We start from the raw sequence: 24,116 nt of genomic DNA, 5'->3' as shown, positions 1-24,116 counted from the left end.
GTGTGTGTATCTGTGTGTGTGTGTATGTGTGAGTATGTGTGTGTGTTTGTGCATAGGCTTATGGGTGTGAGTAAATTTGATATTTTTTAAAGCAGATGCATGAACTCTTTGAGAGGAGTGGACACAATGTGTCATTGTCATCCAAACTACATGGTTTCATTATTTCTTGGATAGATCTTCTGTGTTTACTGCAGTCACATATATATGTACAACCTGACTATCATAGATTTGTCTGTTTGTTTGCTTCGTTTTGCTGCACCAAGCTTATTTCGTTTTGCTACGCCAAGCTTATTTCATTTTGCTACGCCAAGCTACCTCATTGTGATGCACCAGACTGTAACCCCTTGACTGCGGCTGATGCATGTGAGTGCAGGGCTGTCACCTCACTGAGGTAAAACTGAACTTACAGGCCAGAATATCAGTCAGTTTTTTGTCTGGGCATCTTCCCCTCAGGCTTGTGCAGTGCGTTATTTGTTCAGTAAAATCAACACCGCCACTTAATAACACTTTGTAATCATGCCACACTAATCTCATTTGACCAAAGTTCAACAGACATGGTGTTAAACAAGTAATTGTGTCTTTCCTTTCCGTGGCACAGCTTCCAGGCAGTCCAACACACCGACAACTTCAAACAAAGGAGGGGCGGCAGTGTACCCGCCTTCCCTGCCCACCTCATCCAGGGTGCTGCTGACAAAGGCGCCGCGCTCAAAGTGGGCCGACAAAAACGCGCTGTCACTCTTCATTTTCTCTGACAAAGAGGAGAGCCGGCAGCAGGCCTGCGTCAGACTGGCAGAGGAGCTGGAGTCCTGCCTGGGACCGGTCAGGTCAGAAGCGGACAGATCGCATGATACCAACCCTGCTAGGAGGACCCAGGACTACGATGATTTTCAACCAGGATGTTTTCATACAACTTATGGCCATTGATGTATTAAGAATAAATACCTACAGTGTTGTGTTGTGCATCATCATCCACAGTTCGGCATGGAGCAACTCAGAGTGCAGGATTGTACCTGCTTGCTTGCTGCTGAACTCTGCTTTGTCTTGACTGTTTTGTCACCATTGGCAAAGCAAAAGACACTGTGGTTATGCCACAATAGGTCATGTTTTTTGTGTCATTGTTACCATGCATGCATTTTTTATTTTTTTTTTTTTTTTGTGGTATGGGTGGTAGGAAGGTAAAAAAGAATCAGACATTGTGAGAGAATTATATCTTGTCAGCTGACTTCACAAAGCATGAAATGGACTTGAGAAATTTCACAGAGTAGCAGAATTGAATATACTTGTAACTAACTTTTACAGAAGTAGTTTTCACATGAGCATTCTTTAATGAGCATCGTCATTTTTTGTGGCTTCTTTATGATTACTATATTTTTGTAGAGTGTGCATTGGTATGGCCAGCAGAGCTGATAGGTGGTTTCACTTGTAAAAAATATAAAGTGGTGTGTCATGTGCTTTGTTCTTTAATACATACATGCACTCTTTCTTGTGGGATGTAAAGATGAGTTTTGATCTGTGATATGCCTCCACTGGGGTGGATTATCAGAGCTGATGTGACGTATGCTCTGATGTCTGACATTGATTCACTGATGTGTGTTGTAGAGATGTTGAGAACTTTTATCTTTAACTCCTGTTCACTGATGTGAGTTGTAGAGATGTTGAGAACTTCAACTCCTGTTCACTGATGTGAGTTGTAGAGATGTTGAGAACTTTAACTCCTGTTCACTGATGTGAGTTGTAGAGATGTTGAGAACTTTTATCTTTAACTCCTGTTCATTGATGTGAGTTGTAGAGATGTTGAGAACTTTTATCTTTAACTCCTGTTCATTGATGCCAGGCCTTGAGCTAAGTGTCAGCTTAGATCTTCTGACACAAAACCATTGTCAGTCCTAGAATTGCTGTGTATTTTGCTTTTTAACACAGATCCATTTGTGTAGCATCACATTCTGTGCTTTCATCAAGAGCACCCTTGTTGTGAGCCCCAAGAGTTGACATTTTCTGTCTGTAATACTAAATACTGATTCAATGTTGTGAGTGCTCAAGCTGACAAATGCTTTGACACACAATCTTTTTTGTTTGTTTTTGTTTTTTGTTTTGTTACATATACAGGTGTAAGGGTGTCCAAGACATTCAGAAATAAAGATTTTAGAGGTGGTTGCCATGGAGGAAAATTACTGATTTGATTGAATATAACATTATAAACAATCTGTTAAATGATTACAGGATAACAGAATATGAAAAAAAGGGAAACATGAAAGGGCCTGTGCATACGTTTGTACTAACATGTTTGTGACATAGATATGCAGATGGTATCTGTTCAAAGCACAACACACTTCTGTTGGTTTGCTTATCCATTATCATAACTGTGCTGAGTTTATTTCATCTCACTTATCAAAAGACATAAGTGAGAATACTGGTGTGTGTGTGTGTGTGTGTGTGTGTGTGCACGCGCATGCATGCATGTGTGTGTTTCCCTGTTGTTTTCTGAATAAACCAGGCAGTTGATTTTATTCGTCTCTACATAGATTATTTTGTACATGAAGATGTGACATGAACCAGTATGTTATAATTATTTTATTTTTTTATGAATTTGAAAGTTGATTTTCTTATTTTCAGATTGACAGCTGTGGTTCCTATTAAATCATGCAGTTGTATATAGATTTGTCAATGCTAATTTTTTATTTTGTTGGGGACATTTGTGTAGCTTGTGTACACATTTTAAAATGACAAGGTTTTTTTTTTCCTGCTCCTGTCATTCATACAAACCAGAAAAACAGATCCAGTGAAATGTGCAACACATCTGACAAAGTTTGTGTAGTGTCCTACACACCTGTCCTACACACCTGACACTTAGGTGTCTGTTATACCTAACACATGGATTCTGTGAGAAGTCCTGAATGTTATGTTCACACACACACACACACACACACACACACACACACACACATGCATATGCGCATGCGCGCGCACACAGAGACACACACAAACATGCGCACACACGCATGCACACACACACACATGCACACATGCATGCACACACACACGCACACACACACATGTGTATGCCACATGCATTACATGAACAGTTTGACTTCTCCTACACTGCAGACTTAGAACCGACCTGTATACCTGACTCTTTGAAGTATCATACTCAACTAACAAACATTTCCCTAAGTATTCTGCTCATCAGGACAGCACTCACAAAAGGTTGTGGTATCCTAAACAGCAAAGACATGAAAGCTTGCCAAGCAAAGTTTGACATACTTTGAATTCCCATGAAGATTGGTTGGCTGGTTTATTTGTTTTGAGGGTTTTTTGTTGTTCTTTTTTTTGTTGTTGTTTTTGTCGTGTGTCGATTGGTGCATCATTGGTTCTTTATCCATGATATGCTGTTTGTAAAAAAACATGTGTTGGATTCTGGATTCGGATTATTCAGTACAAAGACAGGTTTCATTGTTTTTTTTTGTGTCTTTTTAATTTATTGTTTGTTGCTTCTTTTTCTTCTTCTTCTTTTTCTTTTTTCATTGAAAAACATCAAATATACACAGAAACACTGAAAATATGATGCTGACAATATATAAGTTCATATGAAGAATGATGATTTTCTCAGTCACATTGTAGAGCTTTATGGGTTTTTAAAATTTTTGTATTTGTATTTTTTTGCATAAGGGATATGTATTTATTTTTCATCTGCCATCCATGGCACTATCTGGACAATTTCCATCGGCATGCATTAATGTGTGTGTGTGTGTGTGTGTGTGTGTGTGTGTGTGTGTGTGTTCTTCATATTTTAATTTTTCTTTGCATTATTTCCTTGTCAAATATAATCTGTAAGTAACTATATTTTTCATACTTGTTAGTGATGGAGCTGGTTTAGCTATCAATATGATAGTATCAGTATTTTTGCATAACGCTATGCTTTCAGTTTTTTCTTTGATCACTTCAAATAATGTGATTTTTTCCCCATTATCTCCGGCAGTGTGTTATAGTTAACAAAAACAAGTTGTTCAACATTTCACCAGAAAGTCAGCAGGTGTCTACAGTAATGGAACTAGTGTTCTATAAGTATACTTCTTGACATCAGCAACATTCATGTTTTGTTTATTGATGCTACATTCATTTTATTTAGTGATGTTTTTGTTGGAAAAATACTGAGAATGTATGTTAAATGTAAAAAGTCTTCATTCTTTAATGCGTTATTGAGCCACTGTAAAATTATCATTTAAATCTGTATTGAACACATGCATCCAATAGTGAGGGTCTCATATATCATGGTATTTTAGTTCATCAAAGATATTTCTCATGCTTTTATGTTATTGTGGTCTTACTTGCTCCATGGTTAAAGTGGCATCTTTTGAGATGATCACTTCCTGTTTTCGTTTTCTGGTTGTGTTTTCCATTCTGTGTGATTTGCGTTGAAGAGTGTGTCATATTAAAAATGAAGATGTCCATTATCACATATTATTTCTCAAATTTGTTTAAAGCTCATCAGTAACCTATTTTGTCCTAAATCATGCATTCTGCCATCTTAGAAAGAAAAAAATATATAAAGTGATTTTTCTATATTGTATATACTTATTATTCCAGTGCGTTGCTTTGAAGTAAGCATCATGCATTCTGCCATCTTTAAACAGAATGGAGGGTGGTTTTGTTTTGTTTTTGTATTGTATATACTTATTATTCCAGTATGTAGCTTTGAAGTTAGCATTATGTAGTTATCAGTAAAATGTGTTTTAACATACCAAATAATAGTAAACTAGCTATCTTTCTGGAATTTACTGAAAAAAATCCTCAGAACTGAAGAAGAAAAAAAACCACACCCAAAAATCAACTACCCAGTAATCAGCCTACAGCAGTCTGTTTCACTAAATCTCACTTGTTGTCATCTCTGTCTCAAAGTCTGTACAGCTGCTTTAAACCAAGGTGTGGAAATGGAAAGGAGCTGAGAAAGAAAACAGAAGTTGGAAGACACATGAAGGGGTTTTTTTTTTGTTTTTTTTTTTTGTCAAGGGACAGAACTGGGTTCAAACAACAGTTTCAAAGGGTGCCCAATGTCTCTCTGTGTCCTTCAATGGGAGGTACAGTGTCTTGTTGTACTGTATTGTTGCATTGTATTGTATTGTATTGTATTGCATTGCATAACTCTTTCAGAATTATTCTGTGTGAAATTCAGGGTGTTTTCCCCAGGGAGAGTGCATTGCCACAGTGCAGCATCAGCCTTGTTTTTCTCTTTTCATCATGCAAATGAATATTGCTTTCCAAAAAGTGGATGGGTTTGTTGCTGTGGGTTCTTTAACATGCACCAAGTGCATACTACACACAGGACCTCGGTTTATCATCTCATCCAAGTGACTTGCATCCATACCTCCACTCAAGGTCCAAGTGGAGGAGGATAAAATACTGGCGAGTGAAGGTTGCAGCCAATGCAGAAGATGACCCGTGTTGTCCTGGCGGACACAACCGTCTGGGTGTCCCTGAGAACAGAGAACATCTCCCAATACATGTGTGAAGCAGCATCCAGAGGTTAAGGAACGGCCTGTCTCTCCTTAGTCTGTTAGCAACCGTGGAGACTGTGGTGGCGTGACTGACATTGCTCTCACGTTGCTAAATTTCTGTGCATGAATGAGTACGGAGACGCTTTCACATGAAGACAGAAATCCCACTTCCAAAAAAAGAAAAGAAAAACAACTGTATGAACACCATACAGAGAGGAGAAAGACCATCTGGAAAAAGAAAGAAACAAAAGGAGAAGAAAAGAAAGAGATTTAGTGTAGCATACATGTGAACATGTTAATGCAAAATCAAGAATTGGTTCAATCATTGATGGTTTGGTTTAAACTAACTAACATACTTTATAATGTAGAAAATATTATATCTATCTCTTTTATGTTTACCATTTATTGAGGATGTGACTATCTGTTCATGTGACTATCTGATCCTCTTTTCTCCCCTTTCGCCTCTCCACAACCCTCAACCCTCACCCTCCATCACCCACCTTCACCCCTCCTTTACCACCCCCCTCAACCCTCACCCTCCATCACCCACCTTCACCTCTCCTCTCAACCCTCACCCCTCTTCACCCTTCCTTTTATATTTCCATCCCAGTCAACCCTCCTCCACCACCACCACCACCCTACCCCCCCCCACCACCCCCCTCAGCCCCTCCAAAAAAGGGAGAGTTTGAGAGGGAGCAAAGAAGGTATTGACAATAACAGTTCTCACAGACTGCACCATGAAAGTGCGTGGTTGTGAGAACAACTGTTTCCCTTGTGTGTGTCAGTAATATTGTTTTGAGTATTTTTTAAACAGATGAAACACTATGCTTGTTGCAGCTTTGTATATGCATGAATGACAATAAAATCTAGGCAGTGTATTTTTTCTTCAATGTATTGCTACATGATGTCACTGAATTTTCCTTGATGGGAGCGTCCTGATGGGGACAGTTTCATTATGGTGGAGGTATGCTGCAATGTAGCATGGCCAGCAACAAAGAACAGTTTGAACTCAGCTCTTCTTCACATTGACTCATCTCCTTTCAGTTTTTATGATATTATCATTCTGTAAGGGGGGGCAGGTGGGGGGGAGAAGGGGCTGAGGGGTGTGGGAAATGGGTATGGGAAATGTGGCCTGAGTGTATATGCTGTGTGTGCGTTTGTGTGTGTGTGTGTGTGTGTGTGTGTTGCATCCAAATTCATGTCAATTCATCCCCCGTGGGGATGCCGGGGGTCTTTCGGTATAAATAGCATCCCTGCCTTCTGGAAATTCTGTGCTAGAAATTTCCTCTTTTCTGTCACTTTGTTTCTTCCCTTTTCCTTCCTTCACTGTTGTCTCTTTTTTCTGCCTTCCCAGTCCATTCCCGTTTCTTTTTTCAAGCAAGCCTTAACACGTTTTTTCTCTTTTCCGCAGTCTGTGATGTGCTGTCTGTGCTGTTTTGCTCTGGCGATTAGGTAGTGAGATGTAAACACTGGGATGGGCACTAGCTGCCCCTTCTGCAGTGTTATTTGCCTATATGGCCTTTTTATGGGTTTTTTTTTGGTTTGTTTTTTTTGGCTTTGAAGTATATATTTTTTTCCTTTTTTACAATTTTTTGTAATCTGGGGATGATAAATTAAGCGGAAGGGCTGGCGTCCTCAGCATGACCTAGTCTTATTTGCCAAAGGATGGAAATAGTTGGGATACTTTGTCATGAACTGTGTTTTGTGGGTTTGTTTTAGTGGGGTTTTTTTGTTTTTTTTTGTAGATGTGACAGTTTTGTGTTGGTGCGGTTGAACATTAATTTTGTGTGGTTTGACAGTCCTGATATGGCCCTGTGTGGTCGGCTGGACTATAAGCAACAAGAACAAGAACATGTCAAATCACCTACGCCGCCTCTTCTGCCTTTCAACTTTTTTTCACACAGTGACAGCACAATTGTACAGCCCCTTCAGTTCATGTGTTCATCTTCAGTTCACCCCCAACACTAATCACACTGTCCAGATCATCTCTGATACCAGTAGGGCCATATGTTCTGGGTCAGGCTAGACCATATGTTGTGGGTCAGGCTAGACCACTTTGCATGGACCCGAAACAATGTACAGATGCCAGTTGATAAAAGCAGGGCAGTTCCAGAATCACTGCAAACTCAGTTTAGTTTTCCCTATATTGTCCACTGCCATCATTATGATCACACATTGCTGTAAAGCAAAGAAAGTGCAGAAACATAGTTTGTATTCAATTCTCTTGGAAATCCTTGAAAATTACTATAGCCACTTCAAACTTCAAGTCAGAGGTTCTCCTCTGCTAGTGGTAACCATGTAACCCAGTAGTGCCTGCCACATGTGGGGAGTGAGCCCAACAAGAAAATCCCGTCTGGAGGGGGGTGGACCCTGCCAGATTTGACTTGCCCAGGACAAACTGCATGAAAGAAAAGATTACAGAGACAATACTGGATGCAGCAAGGGTTTGCAATGACTATGGCATGGGAGGAACAGCATCACATTCACCACTTGGGTTGGAAAACTGAACTGACCCATGAGATGGACAGATACAGCTGGTACATTTTCGGCCTCTTTTAGATGGAAAAACAAAAGAGAAGTAATGTTTATGACTTGATTTATCTAGGGCCTTTCCGTGTGACACATATGAGGGAGAGACAAAGGAGAAGACAGAAAAACACAAATCAGTGGACTGACAGCACTACAGAATGAACAAGGAAACCAATTGTAGAGACGCAGGATTTGGCACACAGCCGACAGACCCGGTGGAATCTGATGAACAGTTCTTCAATGCGGCTTTCCAGTGACTCTCCACAGTGTAAAGGGAGAAAAAGAGGAAGGAAGCACATTGAAAGAGGCTGGTGCATTCACCACGTTATATTCGAGTTACCACTAGAGACAGTCCAGATTTGCTGTGCTGTTTAGTTAAAACATTGACACTTTTCTTTTCTTTTTTTTAAAGAAGAGATACGGGGAGGGATAGGGTAGGCTGTGTAGGTGTGCTGATCCTATAGGCGTTTGTATTAGATGTGCGTCATGATCTCATCTGGCATAGCAGAAAAGGTCGCCATGCTGGCAGAGGCCTAGGTGTGTGCTGTTCGATGTCACGGACTTATAAATGGATATTTATTATAAGTCCTTGGTTCAATGTGTGTCGATCAGTACCGGCTCTGGGGTCTTTGCAGTGCAAGGCTGACCATACACCTTCGATCGTGTTCCTGGGATAAATATATTCAGGTAACCCCCATCACCAAATACTGCTGGTGTGGATCTTGAAGCCATGTCACTCTGACCTTAGCAGTCTGAATACAGGGCACCGCAGTAATCAATATGCTGTTTATGGCCGTTAGAGGATAATCCGGAATGAAAACTGGCATTCATGGTGCCGATCTTAAAGTATTTTCGTTTTTGGTGGTGTCATCAAGACACACAGAGAGTTATATCCATAGAATGCTCCCCTTCCCCAATATTTTCCTGAGCTGTTTTTCCCCTGGATATCACTCGCCACGGATGATGCAACTGACTGGTGTCCCAAGGGGGTGGGGCCGGGGAGAGAGGGGGATCCGTGTCCTAAAATGACCCACTGGACACCACCAGCATGTATCATGACGACTAGGCCTGTACGATATTCATTGTCACCCCATGCAGTGATCCAACTCCTGACCTTTTGAAAGGAAATTTGGCGGGTCAAGCCGTGTACAGGTCACAAAGGTCACGGGCCTGGTCCACACACCTTCAAAGTAGTACGCGTCTAAATTTTCCCACTCGCACCCGGGAGATGATAGTTCGCTCAATTCAAGGCTTTGTCGACACAGCTGGGGTGAGTCAGCGTATGGGTGTCAAGATGGAAAATAATTCTACCCAGTTATCACTTTATCACAGGGCCAGTTCACGTCCTGTGTCTGATCGGAAGATTAGCGCTGACACAGACGAGGGGTGACCTGGCACGAACTCGCACGTCAGTCATAGTGCGCCGACATCGCCCTGACTGGACCCCACAGCGGATCGAACACTTTTAACTGTACACTGAGGTTGAGGTAGGTGGGCTACTATATCTGCAGGTCTATACTCTTGTTTGTCAACGTGTACTCTTGCATTTGTCTTGTCTAGCAAGTGTTCACTGACATAATGCATCTGTTGGTAATGACTTAAAACAGTGAAGACTACACTTAATTGTGTGTTGTTGTTTTTTTCCGGTTTTTCTATTGATTACCCCCGCCCCCTCCCCACGCCCCCCCCCCCCCCCCCCAAAAAAAAATCGACTACCAAGACGTGTAAATTTCCATTTTTTGTGATTCTCGACGACAGTCATACATCAGTGATATTGATCGTAGTTATATAATATAAAACATTAAAACTTGATTATTGTATGATAGAAAAAAAATGTCTCTACATATAAAGTATGACTGACATTTATATTGCTACTCTATCCGAGTCCACAATGTCAAAATCACAGTAACTTTGAGACGGATTTGAAGCTCTGAAATCCAGGGTTTCATCTGTTAAAGGACTAAATGTTGAGGGGATACGATCCAGATTACCGGCTATTTGTGCACAAACACAATGCAATAAAGTTTCAGTTAGGTTTGAAACGTGTCTTAACGGTATGAAACATTCGAATGACGCCTTTGAAATAATACAAGTTCAGTAAGGGAATAATCGTTGGACAGAAAAGCGCCCATGCCTGTATTTTTTCATGTCTGCAGTGACAGTAGTAGTCCTAAATGTACGCAAGACGGGCGCAATGGCTGCGTTGTTGTAGCGTAATTGTTTTCACCAAACTTTTTTTTTCTCAAAGCATAATCGCAGGGCTTTCATTGGAACTAGGTCCGATGTAAATATTCGATCTCGATATCGGCAGCTGGTGGGTTAATTTTGGAAATCGATTTTCCCGATCTCCCATGTCAGTGTTTCAGCAGACATGTGCTTACACCTTAATCCCCTGGCTATGTGTGTATACACGCGCCGAGGAGATCAAAAACACATTTTATCTGCTGGGAGATCCCGTAATCTATGAAAGCATCTGGTAGGTAATGGAAACACAAATTCTTTAACATACCCATCACATATGGCCACAAAAACGAGTATGGAGTGCGGTGGGATCACAGACTTGATGAAAAGCCCACTGATTCCAGAATACGAATGAACAAGGGATTATGTACGCAGAAGAATAAAAACTGTGCAAAAACAATCAGACGAACTGTAAATATTGATTATTGTATGATAGAAAAAAATGTCTCTACATATAAAGTATGACTGACTTTTATATTGCTACTCTCTCTCTCTCTCTCTCTCTCTCTCTCTCTCTCTCTGTATATATATATATATATATATATATATATATATATATTATATATACCTACGCCTTTAAAACACATTCTGTACATACGATTGCCGCAGCAGTGTGGCAAATTCATTTAACAAATGTGTCCATGTGTTTCTTGAAAAATGTTTTATTAAGTTCAAAACTGCTAGAAAGTTTCAGTTCAGTTTGTAACTCTGCATCAGAGCACTGGTTACATGTTCAAGCAGACCTACAGTTTCACCATATGGAATGTAACGAGGAGAGTTGACACGGTCTTGATCAAATCGGCAGGGCATTTTGAACATTTCTGCGTGACTATGCCCTGTGTCCTGGCCGTACTGTAACAAAATTTTGGGCAAGATTAATTTTCTCTTTTATTCCCCCCCCCCCCCTTTCTTTCTTTGTTTTCTTTTCTATTTTCTTCATCTGGATGTTTGTCTGCGCATGTGCTATGTCAGTGTGTGTGTGTGTGTGTGTGTGTGTGTGTCAGTGCACACGTTCGGTACAGTACGTGTGTAGGGGAGAGGGACGGAGTGGTGTGTGTGTGTGTGTGTGTGATCAGAACTCGATATTTCTTCGGCATCAGTTGCTGTGTAAGTTTTCTATCGTTTTTGTCGCGGACACACATACAACGCGTTTCGTCTTCACTGGACAACACGACGTGTGCTATCAAAACTGACAGTGTGGTGACTTTACTTTCAAGTGACTGTTATGACGGAGGCTGAGACACACACAGAGTAGAGAGGGAGGGGAAAGTTCTAAGCCGCCCATGTGATGTGAAAGAAGACAGAGAGGATAATTTCAACCAGGCACTTAGTTGTTTGTGTTGAAGAGCAAACTAATCTAAACCGGCTCCGTGCATGTTATCTTACATGACTTCAGGGAGTCGGCCAGCGGGTCGTTAAACTGCGGTCCACCCTTTTGTGTTAAACTGTCTTCTTTTACACGAGAAACCTAACTGTGTTATCACGGCCTGAACAGCTGGGTCTTGGTTTGTAGTTTTCCTATCCTAGCCTTACACACACACACACGTGCGCGCGCGCGCGCACACACACACACACATATGTATGTATGTATCATACGTATATATATATATATGTGTGTGTGTGTGTGTGTGTGTGTGTACTTTTGTGCACACTTGTTGCGCACACATGTACACACATTTTAAGATTCAAGATTTAATTTCCTCAGTTTCACCCCGTTCAGTGCGTGGAGGTATCCACACACACGCTCACACATACATGCGCCAGATTCGCCGGTTTGTCTTCGTCGTGAAACCTACGAAAGGCACACAGTTTTTACTGCTACCAGAGATGGAAGAAGCTGCTTCTGCCCGCAGACTCAAACCGCCTATCCGTTACTTGCTGGCTGGAACAGGCTGAACCATTGATCGAATTACATCAGTCTCGGTTCAGACGGCGGAAGGAGAGGATTGGGCCCCGCGGTAGTCGGCCAAGCCTTCGACACAGTGGATATGAATTCACTACCCCGTGAATCCATGACTGTCCCAATGGCCGCAAAAGACTATGGGATAGTTAACCTTACACCTTAAACAAAGAGCAGACGGAGAAGCCGTTGGTAGTAAGGGCTTTTGACTGAATGAATTATTTACCTGCACACTGTTGACAGCTAAGTGACTGAATGGCACAGCCTAATCAAACAGTCAGTGGAGCGAAACTTCTCTTTCCACTCTCTCGTTCTCTGCACTCAGTGCTGATGAAATAATGATAGTAATGATGATGGTGATGATAATAATAGTAGATAAATAAAAAGGGAGGAGGTTATAAAGTATGGAGATAGGGAAGGTCTGAGCGCTGCAGTGTGCTGGAGGGGATGAGGACGGAGAAGGGCGGGGTGGTGGGGGGTAGGAAGGGGGGGAAACTCATGAGGCAGTTGGGGCTGTCAAGTGTTCTGCTGGGGGGCAAAAAAAAAAGCTGAAAGGAGAGAGGACATCGACTTGTATCTCAGTGGATCAGGAGATGGGCCGTGTGTGTGCACGAGGGGGGGGGGGGGGGGGGGGGGGGGGGGGGGGGGGGATCGGAATACTCGCTGACGGTACAACCGGGAGAGGATAAATGGGGAAGTTTCAGTTTCATTTTCTCAAGGAGGCGTCACTGCGTTCGGACAAATCCGTATACACTACACCACATCTGATTGGCAGATGCCTGACCAGCAAGGAGGAAGGTGGCAGAATGGTTAAGACGCTCAGCTGCCAATACAGAGAGTCCGTGAGGGTGTGGGTTCGAATCCCGCTCTCGCCCTTTCTCCTAAGTTTGACTGGAAAATCAAACTGAGCGTCTAGTCTTTCGGATGAGACGATAAACCGAGGTCCCGTGTGCAGCACGCACTTGGCGCACTGAAAAAGAACCCATGGCAACGAGAGTGTTGTCCTCTGGCGAAACTACGTAAAATGAAATCCACTTTCATAGGTACACAAATATGTAAGCATGCACTCAAGGCCTGACTAAGCGCGTTGGGTTATGCTGCTGGTCAGGCATCTGCTCAACAGATGTGGTGTAGCGTGTATGGATTTGTCCGAACGCAGTGACGCCTCCTTGAGAAACTGAAACTGAAACTGAAACTGACCAGCAGCATAACCCAACGTCAGGCCTTGAGTGCATGCTTTTACATTTGTGTACATATCAGAGGGGCATTCTTTTTACACAATTTTGGCAGAGGACAACACTTTTGTTGCCATGGGTTCTTTTACAGTGCGCCAAGTGTGTGCTGCACACGGGACCTCGGTTTATCGTCTCATCCTATAAAGACTAGATCGACGCTCAGTTTGATTTTCCAGTCAAACTTCGGAGAAAGGGCGAGAGCGGGATTCGAACCCTCACGGACTCTCTACATTGGTAGCTGAGCGTCTTTACCATTCTACCACCTCCCTCCAGATAAAAAGGGGAATGGGGGAGTACGTGGGGGGAGGGGGGAGGTCTCACTGTGTTTTTATCACTGTCCCCTTGAAGGTTGGTTTGGGTATGAAGTGGGATGGGTGGGGGTCAGGTGGGGGTGGTCAGTCGTGCGGCTTGGCAGTTCAATCGAAAGTGGTTTTTTTGATTCAACGATATACAGATATTGATCTGCCCGCAAGCTCTATATCTTCTCTCATTGTTTAAGCCTGTTTGTCTGTCTGTCTCCTTACTTGGCTAACTTTACTGAATTTTTCAGACTCCTCTTTTTAGGAGCACAAAGCCACAACAGCACGTTTTCCTAACTCCTCCAGTGGACTCGATCAGTTTGGGGCTATCCTCTTCACTTGGGCCATGTCCATTCCGTGGATGCATTCAGTTCGTCCCCAGGCCGTACGTCTTCTTCATGTCCGCAGTCTGCCTTGGTCTGCCCGGCGTGGCACTTCACTCGGTTTCTGTTCTTTGCAGGACGTGCTCACTTTGTTTTTTCTCCAAAGTGTCCAATCCTTTGTACATTCGCCAGTTAAATATGCTCACTTTGTTTTTTCTCCAAAGTGTCCAATCCTTTGTACATTCGTCAGTTAAATACTGTCATCACCAGTCCCGGAAGGGAGCGGTGGGAGTGCCAGTTTAGTCGCCAAGAACCCGACCCTGAACAGGTTGTACTGGATTACAGGTTACCAGTAGCAGATCTAATGACCTGACCTGACCCACCACCACCACTGTCATCACTCACACTTTGTTATTCTCCAAAGTCTCCAATCCTTTGTACATTCGTCAGTCAAATATCCTCACTTTGTTATTCTCCAAAGTGTCCAGTCATTTGTACATTCCTCAGTTAAATATCCTCACTTTGTTATTCTCCAAAGTGTCCAGTCATTCAGTTTGTACATTCGTCAGTTAAATATCCTCACTTTGTTATTCTCCGCCAATGTGTCCAATCCTTTGTACATTCGTCAGTTAAATATCCACACCTTGGTGTTGGGGCCGGGCTTGAGAGGGTCACATGTGGACTGAGTTTCATGTACTGAGGCAGCAGGGTGTTGAACACGTCACATCATGCAGTGCCTTGCCTGTTGTCTTCATCCGCCACACCTCAGTCCGTCAGTCCTCTTCGTCACCACTCACTGAAGTAGACACACTGATTTCTCTGTTTCACTGATGTCCATCGCATCGCAGAAGAATTGGGTTTTGTTGTTGTTTATTGGTGATTCTTATGGATCATCATGTGTCTTCTTGATGATGATTATGAAGCCCGGCTGTTGTTGTAGAACATTAGTTATATACTGACCCGCCATGCCAGGCAACACCGCAGGCCTGCATTCACACCGTGTAAGGGGCGACACGGACACGATGCACCCCGGCATGATTGGTACACCCCGGCTATATTTCAATTGTAGTAGTAGTAGTAGTAGTGCGTAGTAGTAGTAGTATTTATATATGTATACTACTACTACTACTACGCACTACTACAACTACTACAATTGAAAGTAGGAGTTGTAGTGCAGGGACTGGCAGATCATCTGCCTAGACCTCTCGGCCTTTTTTTTTTATATTTCCCCATCGAATCTTCATCTTCACTTCTTTCTTTTTATTTTATTAATTAATTTTCTTTTGTTTGTTGGTGTTTGCTGGGATACGCAAGTACGCTTCACTGAGCAAGAACTTTGAGTTCATTCATCACAACCCCCCCCCCCCCCCCCCAAAAAAAAAAAGTTCTTTTAATGGATGGTATTATTGTCACGGACATTTTTGAATATGTTAGTATTTTGTGTAAGTTTAACTTCAGTTGGTAGTGCATTCCATATTTGTGCAATTCGCGTCAATACGTTTTAATCCTGCAATCGGACATTGATGCATGTCAGTTGTGGCTTGCTCGCACATATGGACAGACATGCAGACATACTCTCTCCCTCGTTCCCCGCTCTCTCTCTCTCTCTTTCTCTGGTACAGGCGCGCTGTGTTGAAATACTTTCCCCACGCACCCACCCCTCTCCCTTCCTTTTCGGAGACGCCAGCAGGCAGCAGCCTGTAGGGATTAAGGTTGTCGCTGACTGTGCACAACTACTGGGCTCACTGGTGCGAAACACCTTTCGACCCTTCGACCCCACCGCGTACGGTGTCGCCAGCCTTGCATCATCCAGTCTCAAGTGAAAGGAACCGTCGAGTGCGCGTTCCCCCGCTTTGAAGAATTACAGGACCGTTGCATCATACCCGTCAGAGATGCCGGAACCGAGGGGGCAGTCACAGATCTCGGGTCTGTGCCTGTTTCTCTTCCGTGAAGGTCGGGGTCTGGATCGCTTCCAACCGTCCACTCACACACTGTGACTTACTTCAGTAACGGAGTCACGTCCATTCGAGTCGTGTCACAGTGCGGTCTCCACTGATGACCTTGACCCTTGAAGCAATCAGCTGTTGCAGTTCGACCCATGCTCGCGGGCCTGTCTGTTGTTGCAAAGACATTACACCTCGTGGCGCCTGTTCACAGATGCCGACAGACTGCCACAGCAAGAACATCAAGTAGTGAGTGAAGTGACGTCAAAGCGGTGCTTTTGGGTTCTGTTTTAGTCTGTTGCTGTAGGTAAGTATATCGATCAGGATCAGTGATTTGTGTGCATGTTTTATCAGCGTGACTACCGCACGATAGGAAATTAATCTCTGCCATTTGCCAGTTGCTAACAAAACGATGTTTTGCCTGGGATTTCAATATTCTTTGTGAACGTACCTTGGATAAAGTATGTTTTCTGGGTGTGTGTGTGTGTGTGTGTGTGTGTGTGTGTGAGGGAGAGAGAGAGAGAGAGAGCACAATGTAACTGATGAAACATTTCTTAAAAAAAAAAAAAAGTTGCAAAGAAAAATCATCTTTATAATATTGAATTGCATTTGTATTTTGTATTTTTTTCTTTTTTGTCACAACAGATTTCTCTGTGTGAAATTCAGGCTGCTCTCCCCAGGGAGAGCACATCACTACATTGAGAGCGCCACCCATTTTGTTGTTTTTTCCTGCGTGCAGTTTTATTTGTTTTTCCTATCGAAGTGGATTTTTCTATAGAATTTTGCCAGGAACAACCCTTTCGTTGCTGTGGGTTCTTTTATGTGCGCTAAGTGCATGCTGCACACGGGACCACGGTTTATAGTCTCATCTGAATGACTAGCGTCCATACCACCACTCAAGGTCTAGTTGATGGGGAGAAAATATCAGCTATGTATGAACAGTTTTATTGTTGATCAAAGTTTCAATTTGATTGCATCATACAGTTTGGATCAGACACTCACAACACATTTTCTTCATTGCATGTCTTGAATTGAATGAACCTGCTCCATGATCTGTTGAATGACAGTTGAATTTACACACACACACACACACACACACACACACACACACACACACACACACACACATATGTATGTATGTACATATGTATGTATGTGTGTATGTATGTATGTATGTATCTATCTATCTATCTATATATATATATGTATATGTATATATATATGCACGTATGCACATGTGCTGAATTGAGACTGCGTGTGATGTGCCTGTGCACATTAATTTTTGCTGTTTCCAATGGCATTAGTATAAAACCTAACATTTTATAGTTGTTTTTTAAAAATGTGTACATTGGTTTAAAGGCTTCCCCATTTACAGACTGGCATATAACATACATGTTTTAAGAAGTAGCCAAAATGTAATATGCACATTGACAATGCTTAGTAAACTGTTTCTGAACAGGTGTCCACCTGACCTCCATGTTCTGGGACATGCAGAGCGACTTTCTGAGTTGAAAGCTCATTTTTGCACAGTATTAATTAACATCAGGAAACACCTGTGGAAACTGGGTTCATAAGTTTGATAATTATATGTCAGTGGTAATATATAATATGGACACTTTTGTAGTGCCAAGCCTTGGATCAAGCTCTGAGCTCTTTTTAAACACAGTGTTGTTTGCACACACACACACACACACACACACACACACACACACACACTATATATATATATATATATATATATATATATGTATGTATGTATGGGGTGTGGTGGGGTATGTGTGTGTGTGTGTGTGTGTGTGTGTGTGTGTGTGTGTGTGTGTGTATGTGTGGGTGGGTGGGTGGGTGCGATTGGAAGCACTCCAGCACCCTTCATTTTGACATGTCAGCAGCTGCTGCAAGGTGTTACCTTCTGTGTGTGTGTGTATGTGTGGGCATATGTATATATACATGAATATGTTTAAAAAAAAAAAAAAAAAAGAAAAGAAAGATGCAACATACCGTAGCCTAATAAGAGGGCACAAAACTAAAGACAACATACATCGCTTAACCAGTATCATTCAGCAAAACCTGACAATCTGATGTCCTATTCCCCGCAGATAAAAGACGCCATGTTCAGAGCGAGCACCTTGAAGAGACTGCCATCCAGTGTTTTCACTGGCAGCCACTCCAAGGCCCTTCCCCCGTCTTCTGCTGCCATCGGTCGATGCCAGGGACACAACGATTCTGCCAGACCATGGGGAAGACACTGTCGCCTGTACAATTCGGACACGGTCAGCGTCCCTGTGAAGCGCAGTGATCTGTCCAAGCAGAAGCGAGTAGTGGTCAAACTGGGCAGTGCGGTCATCACACGGGAGGATGAGTGCGGTCTGGCCCTTGGTCGCCTGGCTTCCGTTGTGGAACAGGTGGGAGGGCTGTGGTGTGTCTTGCAGGTTGTCTGCATTTTTACAGTCACATGTAACACTTAAGATACATTTACGAGGGTTTTTTTCGTATCATTTTTACATTTAATGGAAGTCTGTCATGAACGATGAAGACGTCAGTGACTCCTAAGCTGAGAACAAATGTTGTCGCATGTGTGGGCAGACAATAGATTAATTACTGTTCAGCTCAGTAACTTTTAGAATGGTATGTAAAAGCAGCTGTTTATTTGTAAAGCATATTCTTGTTATATTTTCCAGAAAGTCATTAGGGTTTATAACTTTATACTATAATTTATCAACCTGCAAAGATGACATGGAAAATTATATCTCTGACATGGCTATCTTTTTAAAGATATTTCCACTCATATACATGTATATATATATAACCATTTGTCTGGCCACAGAGATAATTTCTGGACTTTGCCCAGTGTTACTGATAGCATTTCTCACTTGAACATTGAAACTACAGAATCTTTTTATATAAAACACAATGTACTTATACTGATAAGTGTTCAAAGTCTCACCATTGACATATATATATATATATATATATATATATATATATATATATATATATATATATCTTCTCTGCTTGTGTGTGTGTGTGTGTGTGTGTGTGTGTGTGTGTTTCTCTCTGTGTGTGTGTGTGTGTGTGTGTGTGTGAGAGAGAGAGAGAGAGCCAGGTATGTTTTTGCATACTGTGTGAATGTGTGGACATATAGTTTTTATACATGTGTATATGCATCTTTACACATTTTGATTGATTGATTGATTGATTGATTGATTGATGTGATTGTGTGTGTGTGTGTGTGTGTGTGTGTGTGTGTGTTACTTGAGTGTGTGTTGTGTGCATGTGTGTGTATTTATGTGTGTGTGCGCATGTGTGTGTGTGTGTGTGTGTGTGTGTTACTTGAGTGTGTGTTGTGTGCATGTGTGTGTACTTATGTGTGTGTGCGCATGTGTGTGTGTGTGTGTGTGTGTGTGTGTGTTTGCGAGAGTATGTGTGTGTGCTTATCACATCACTCTTCAAGGTAAAAGCAACTCACCAGTTTTCTTAATTCCAGCAAGAGAAAATATACATACCCCATAGTTAATGGTAAATAATGATGATGACGACGATGATGATGATATAGATACTTATATAGCACCTACCCTTGATTAGAGATCAAGCTCTAAGTGCTTTATACAAACTCGGGGTCATTTGCACAACAGGATGCCTACCTGGGTAGAGGCGACTGATGGCTGCTATTGGGCACTCAATATTCATTTCCATTGTCATTCAATTACATTTCAGGCACACAAACATACACACTCAGACAGACATTTAACATTTTAAGTGTATGATAGTTTTTTGTTGTTTTTTTCCCCCGCTATGTAGGCAGCCATACTCTGTTTTCGGGGGTGCATAACCCACAGAATGCTGACATGGATTACATGATATTTAACATGCGCATTTGATCTTCTGCGTGCGAAATGTATACACATGATGGGGGTTCAGGCACAAGCAGATCAGCACATATGTTGACCTGGGAGATCGGAGAAATCTCCACCCTTTACCCACCAGGCGCCATCACCAAGACTCTAACCCTGGTCCCTCAGATTGAAAAGTCCAGCACTTTTAACCACTCAGATATCATGCCTGTCAGTGTCACTGTACCTTGTCGCTGTACATGTCATTGTTATGTTCACTCCTTCATGACGGGTCATGGGCTTTTTTGAATAAACCATCCAAATCCGAATCCGAATCGTCATTATTTGTATTTGTATTTGTATTTCTTTTTATCACAACAGATTTCTCTGTGTGAAATTCGGGCTGCTCTCCCCAGGGAGAGTGCGTCGCTACACTACAGCGCCACCCATTTTTTTGTATTTTTTTGCTGTGTGCAGTTTTATTTGTTTTTCCTATCGAAGTGGATTTTTCAGTCTACAGAATTTTGCCAGGAACAACCCTTTTGTTGCCGTGGGTTCTTTTACGTGCGCTAAGTGCATACTGCACACAGGGCCTCGGTTTATCATCTCATCCGAATGACTAGCGTCCAGACCACCACTCAAGGTCTAGTGGAGGTGGAGAAAATATCGGCGGCCGAGCCGTGATTCGAACCAGCGCATTCAGATTCTCTCGCTTCCTAGGCGGACGCGTTACCTCTAGGCCATCACTCCACTATGTCATATGTTTGTGTGTGGAGTCCCATGGAGCGTCAGGGGCTGTGGACGCTGTGTGCAGGTTGCAGAACTGCAGAAGCAGAAGAAGGAGATGATCCTGGTGACCAGTGGGGCGGTGGCCTTTGGGAAGCAGCGCCTTCGCCAGGAGTCCCTCATGTCCATGAGTCTGCGGCAGAACCTCAACCACCTGGCCACGGAGCAAGCTTCAGTGAGCGTCTTGAGGAAACTGTTTCTGTTTGGTTCCTTCTTTGGTGTGATGTTTTAGTTGATCTGGGGAGGGGGGGGGGGCGGGGAAGTGTGTGTGTGTGTGTGTGTGTGTGTGTGTGTGTGTGTGTGTGTGTCTGTTTGTGTGTGTGTGTGTTTGTTTGTGTGTGTGTGTCTGTTTGTGTGTGTGTGTGTTTGTGCGTGTGCGTGTGTGTTGTTTGTTTGTATGTGTGTGTGTGTGTGTATGTGTGTGATATGCAGCACATCTATATTTGATTCTGAACGACATGTACATGCTTGTCTTTATGCATGTATCTGTACACAGCTGTGTTGTCATGATGCCATGTCTTTATACCTTTACACATGGATGTAAGTGTGTGCATGTTTTACTCAAAAAGCGTATGACAGATTGATGGACAGACATGCATGCAGGCACACACACACAGACACATACAGACATACACACACACACACACACACACACACACACACACACACACACTCACACACACACACACACACACACACACACACAGACACACACACACACACACACACACACACACACACACACACACACACACACACACACACACATGTATACACACACCATACATGTGCCATACTGTTCACTCTATCAGTGTGTTCAGCACAGCAGTCCAGTCATCACAGCCTGTGTGGAATGTTTAGCGTTACCTGGAGCCACGGGCCTGTGCAGCGGTGGGGCAGAATGGACTGATGTTCATGTATGACGCCATGTTCCAGCAGTACGGCTTCAAAACCGCTCAGGTAAGCAATCAAACACACAGCTGTGTGTGCTAGAAGCACAGATAAACACTTACTGCAGCCTCTTTTTTTGTTTTTTTGTTTTTTTGTTGTTTGTTTGTTTTGCTTTGTGGTTGCTGGTTTACACACATGTTCTCCACTTTGGTCTTTACCAAAAAGCCAAGAAACAATTATATTTCAATCTCTGTTTCTCTTCCATGTTTTGCCATATAGTTGTTAAGCAGTTACTGTTATGAGACTCTTGGATGAGTTTGGGAATAGGCTGTTTAGATCTTTGATGTGTCGGATTTGTATTTGGTCTCAAAAGACCATAATAAACAGTGGCTTTGTCATGCATGTGGGTTGGTTTAGTACATGTTTGAAACGAGGAAAAGAAAGGATGTGGTTTTATTTTGCTTGCTTAGTGTCAGTTTGCTTAACTCTGTCCATATGAACGGCAAAAGAGACGACGTTAACAGCGTTTCACCCCAATTACCACCATCAAAATATTGCAAGCGGAAGGGTCTTATGCTGAAGAGGTGAATGTTGACAAAGAATACCACAATTCTGACGACGGAAGCTAAAGGTTGGGTCATTCAGACACCCACTGGACATCCGAGGGGTCTGTGTAGAGGAGAAGAGAGGACTGGCCGTACTGAGTGAGTTAATTAAATTGCTGTACTTAAGTGGATAAATATTTGTTCAAAGTTTTTAGTTGGTCTGTGTTTTTCACTCATGCACAGATAAGGTGAAGAGGGATAATGACCATACAAGGTACCGTCTGGATGAATGACAAACACTTTTTTTACCAACACAACGACAGAAAGAAAGATTCATCCTGGCTTTCTGATGACCAGGTGCTGGTGACAAAGAAAGACTTTGAGAACGACTTCAGCCGAGAGAACCTGAGGAGCACGCTGTCCAATCTGTGTGCCTTCAACACCATCCCCATCATCAACACCAACGATGCTGTCGCTTCTCCACCAGAACCTGACAAACACCTGGCTGGGGTCAGCATCCTCATTTGTATTGGCATGATGTGTTTTTGTGGATGCCGGTTTTTGTACTTAATCATCAACCTTTGAAAACATTTTTTTTTTTTTTTTTAGAAAGAAATATGTTATATAATTAGGGTTTTTCTGTTTAGTATTTCTTCTTCTTGTTTTGTTGTTGTTGTTTTTGTTGTTGTTGATGTTGTTCTTCCTCTCCCTCAACTCTGTGAAGAGTCGCTGGGGTGGTGCACAGAAGAACTGTTCACCAGATTCCTGTTTTAGTATTTGATTAAAAAAAAAAGAAAAAAAGAATGCCTTGACAAGTTCACATTTACTACTACCTTCAAACACTTTATGTAAAAATGTCTTGACAAGTTCATATTTACTGCTACCTTCAAACAGTTTGTGTAAGAATGTCTTGACAAGTTCATAATTACTACTACCTTCAAATAGTTTGGGGTTTTCAGTTTAGTTTTTCATTTTTTGAAAGCAAGTCTTTGACAAGTTAGTATTCACTACTACTTTGATGAGATATATTGTTTACAAAATATATGTTTAAATAAATACATGTCATTCAGAATTGAAAATGTAATGTTGAATATCATCACCAGTTATAATCTCTCTCTTTTCAGTTTTTGCCATTAACTTATTTATAAAAAACAGCTACAAAAAAACAACAACAACAAAACAACTACACATCCAACTTAATTTTAAACAAATGATAGCATGTTTGCTGATATCTACATCTGTAATTTGTGCATTGTGTATTGTACATTTCATTGTTTTATAAATAATCCATTTACTTCCCTTTATTTTCTGTTTCTTGCAATTAGTATCATAGGGCATAGCATAATACGGGTTATTTGACCTTCACTATGTTGGAGCATGGTCGGACTTTGTCGTTGTTCTGTGAACTTAATGTGTATATCACCTTTTTGTCAGCAAGCATGTTAATCGACAATTTCTCTTTTGGAGATAATAAAGAATTCTTGCATCTCGTATCTTGTCACACAGCTGTCTACCTGTTCCCTTCTCTTTTAGAGATAATACAGAATCCTTGCATCTCCTATCTTGCTTCACGTCTCTCTGTTTTCGTGTTCCCCTGAGCCAGGTGATCAGCATCAAAGACAACGACAGCCTGGCTGCATCCCTGGCTGTGGAGATTGAGGCACGACTGCTGATCATCATGAGTGACGTGGACGGCCTGTACACAGCGCCCCCTGGCACTCCGGACGCCCGGCTGATCAGCACGTACAGTCCCACCACCACCAGGGACTCCTCCATCATCATCGGTGACAAGTCACGCGTCGGCCTGGGTGGCATGGGCAGCAAGGTGAGAATGGAATCGCTTGGCACTTGACAGGCAGGTGTTGTGACAGGCATTGTGACAGGCAGGTGTTGTGGCAGGTGTCATGACAGGCAGGTGTTGTGACAGGCATTGTGACAGGCAGGTGTTATGACAGGCAGGTGTTGTGGCAGGTGTTGTTGTGGCAGGTGTTGTTGTGGCAGGTGTTATGACAGGCAGGTGTTGTGGCAGGTGTTGTGACAGGCAGGTGTTGTGACAGGCATTGTGACAGGCAGGTGTTGTGACAGGTAGGTGTTGTGACAGG

At 42.4% G+C, this 24,116-nt stretch overlaps 2 protein-coding genes across 5 annotated transcripts in view; both read left to right on the top strand.

Annotated features, from left to right (window-relative positions):
• The window catches only part of LOC143297864 (uncharacterized), a 37,266-nt gene extending 30,896 nt beyond the window's left edge, over positions 1-6,370 (top strand). Inside the window, exon 15 of the mRNA XM_076610393.1 lies at positions 599-6,370. Within this exon, the coding sequence (XP_076466508.1) occupies positions 599-924 (326 nt within the window). The 3' untranslated portion in view covers positions 925-6,370. The remainder of the gene's footprint in view (positions 1-598) is intronic.
• Positions 6,371-6,593: 223 nt separating this feature from the next.
• Positions 6,594-24,116, top strand: part of LOC143297882 (delta-1-pyrroline-5-carboxylate synthase-like) — a 41,085-nt gene continuing 23,562 nt past the window's right edge. The window contains exons 1-6 of one of the 4 annotated variants that reach the window (XM_076610421.1): positions 6,594-9,508; positions 18,059-18,364; positions 20,607-20,753; positions 21,440-21,538; positions 22,372-22,524; positions 23,618-23,839. In XM_076610421.1, coding sequence (XP_076466536.1) covers positions 18,071-18,364; positions 20,607-20,753; positions 21,440-21,538; positions 22,372-22,524; positions 23,618-23,839 — 915 coding nt within the window. In that variant the 5' untranslated portion in view covers positions 6,594-9,508; positions 18,059-18,070. Of the gene's footprint in view, positions 9,509-15,442; positions 16,270-17,864; positions 18,365-20,606; positions 20,754-21,439; positions 21,539-22,371; positions 22,525-23,617; positions 23,840-24,116 lie in introns of those variants that run through there. The other 3 variants (XM_076610439.1, XM_076610429.1, XM_076610413.1) reach the window with 3 other exon arrangements.

The sequence above is a fragment of the Babylonia areolata genome, chromosome 2 (assembly GCF_041734735.1).
Source record: "Babylonia areolata isolate BAREFJ2019XMU chromosome 2, ASM4173473v1, whole genome shotgun sequence".
In the NCBI taxonomy this organism is placed as follows: domain Eukaryota; kingdom Metazoa; phylum Mollusca; class Gastropoda; order Neogastropoda; family Buccinidae; genus Babylonia; species Babylonia areolata.
The sequence above is the reverse complement of the archived record's forward strand: the minus strand, read 5'-3'. Positions and strand labels throughout refer to the sequence as shown.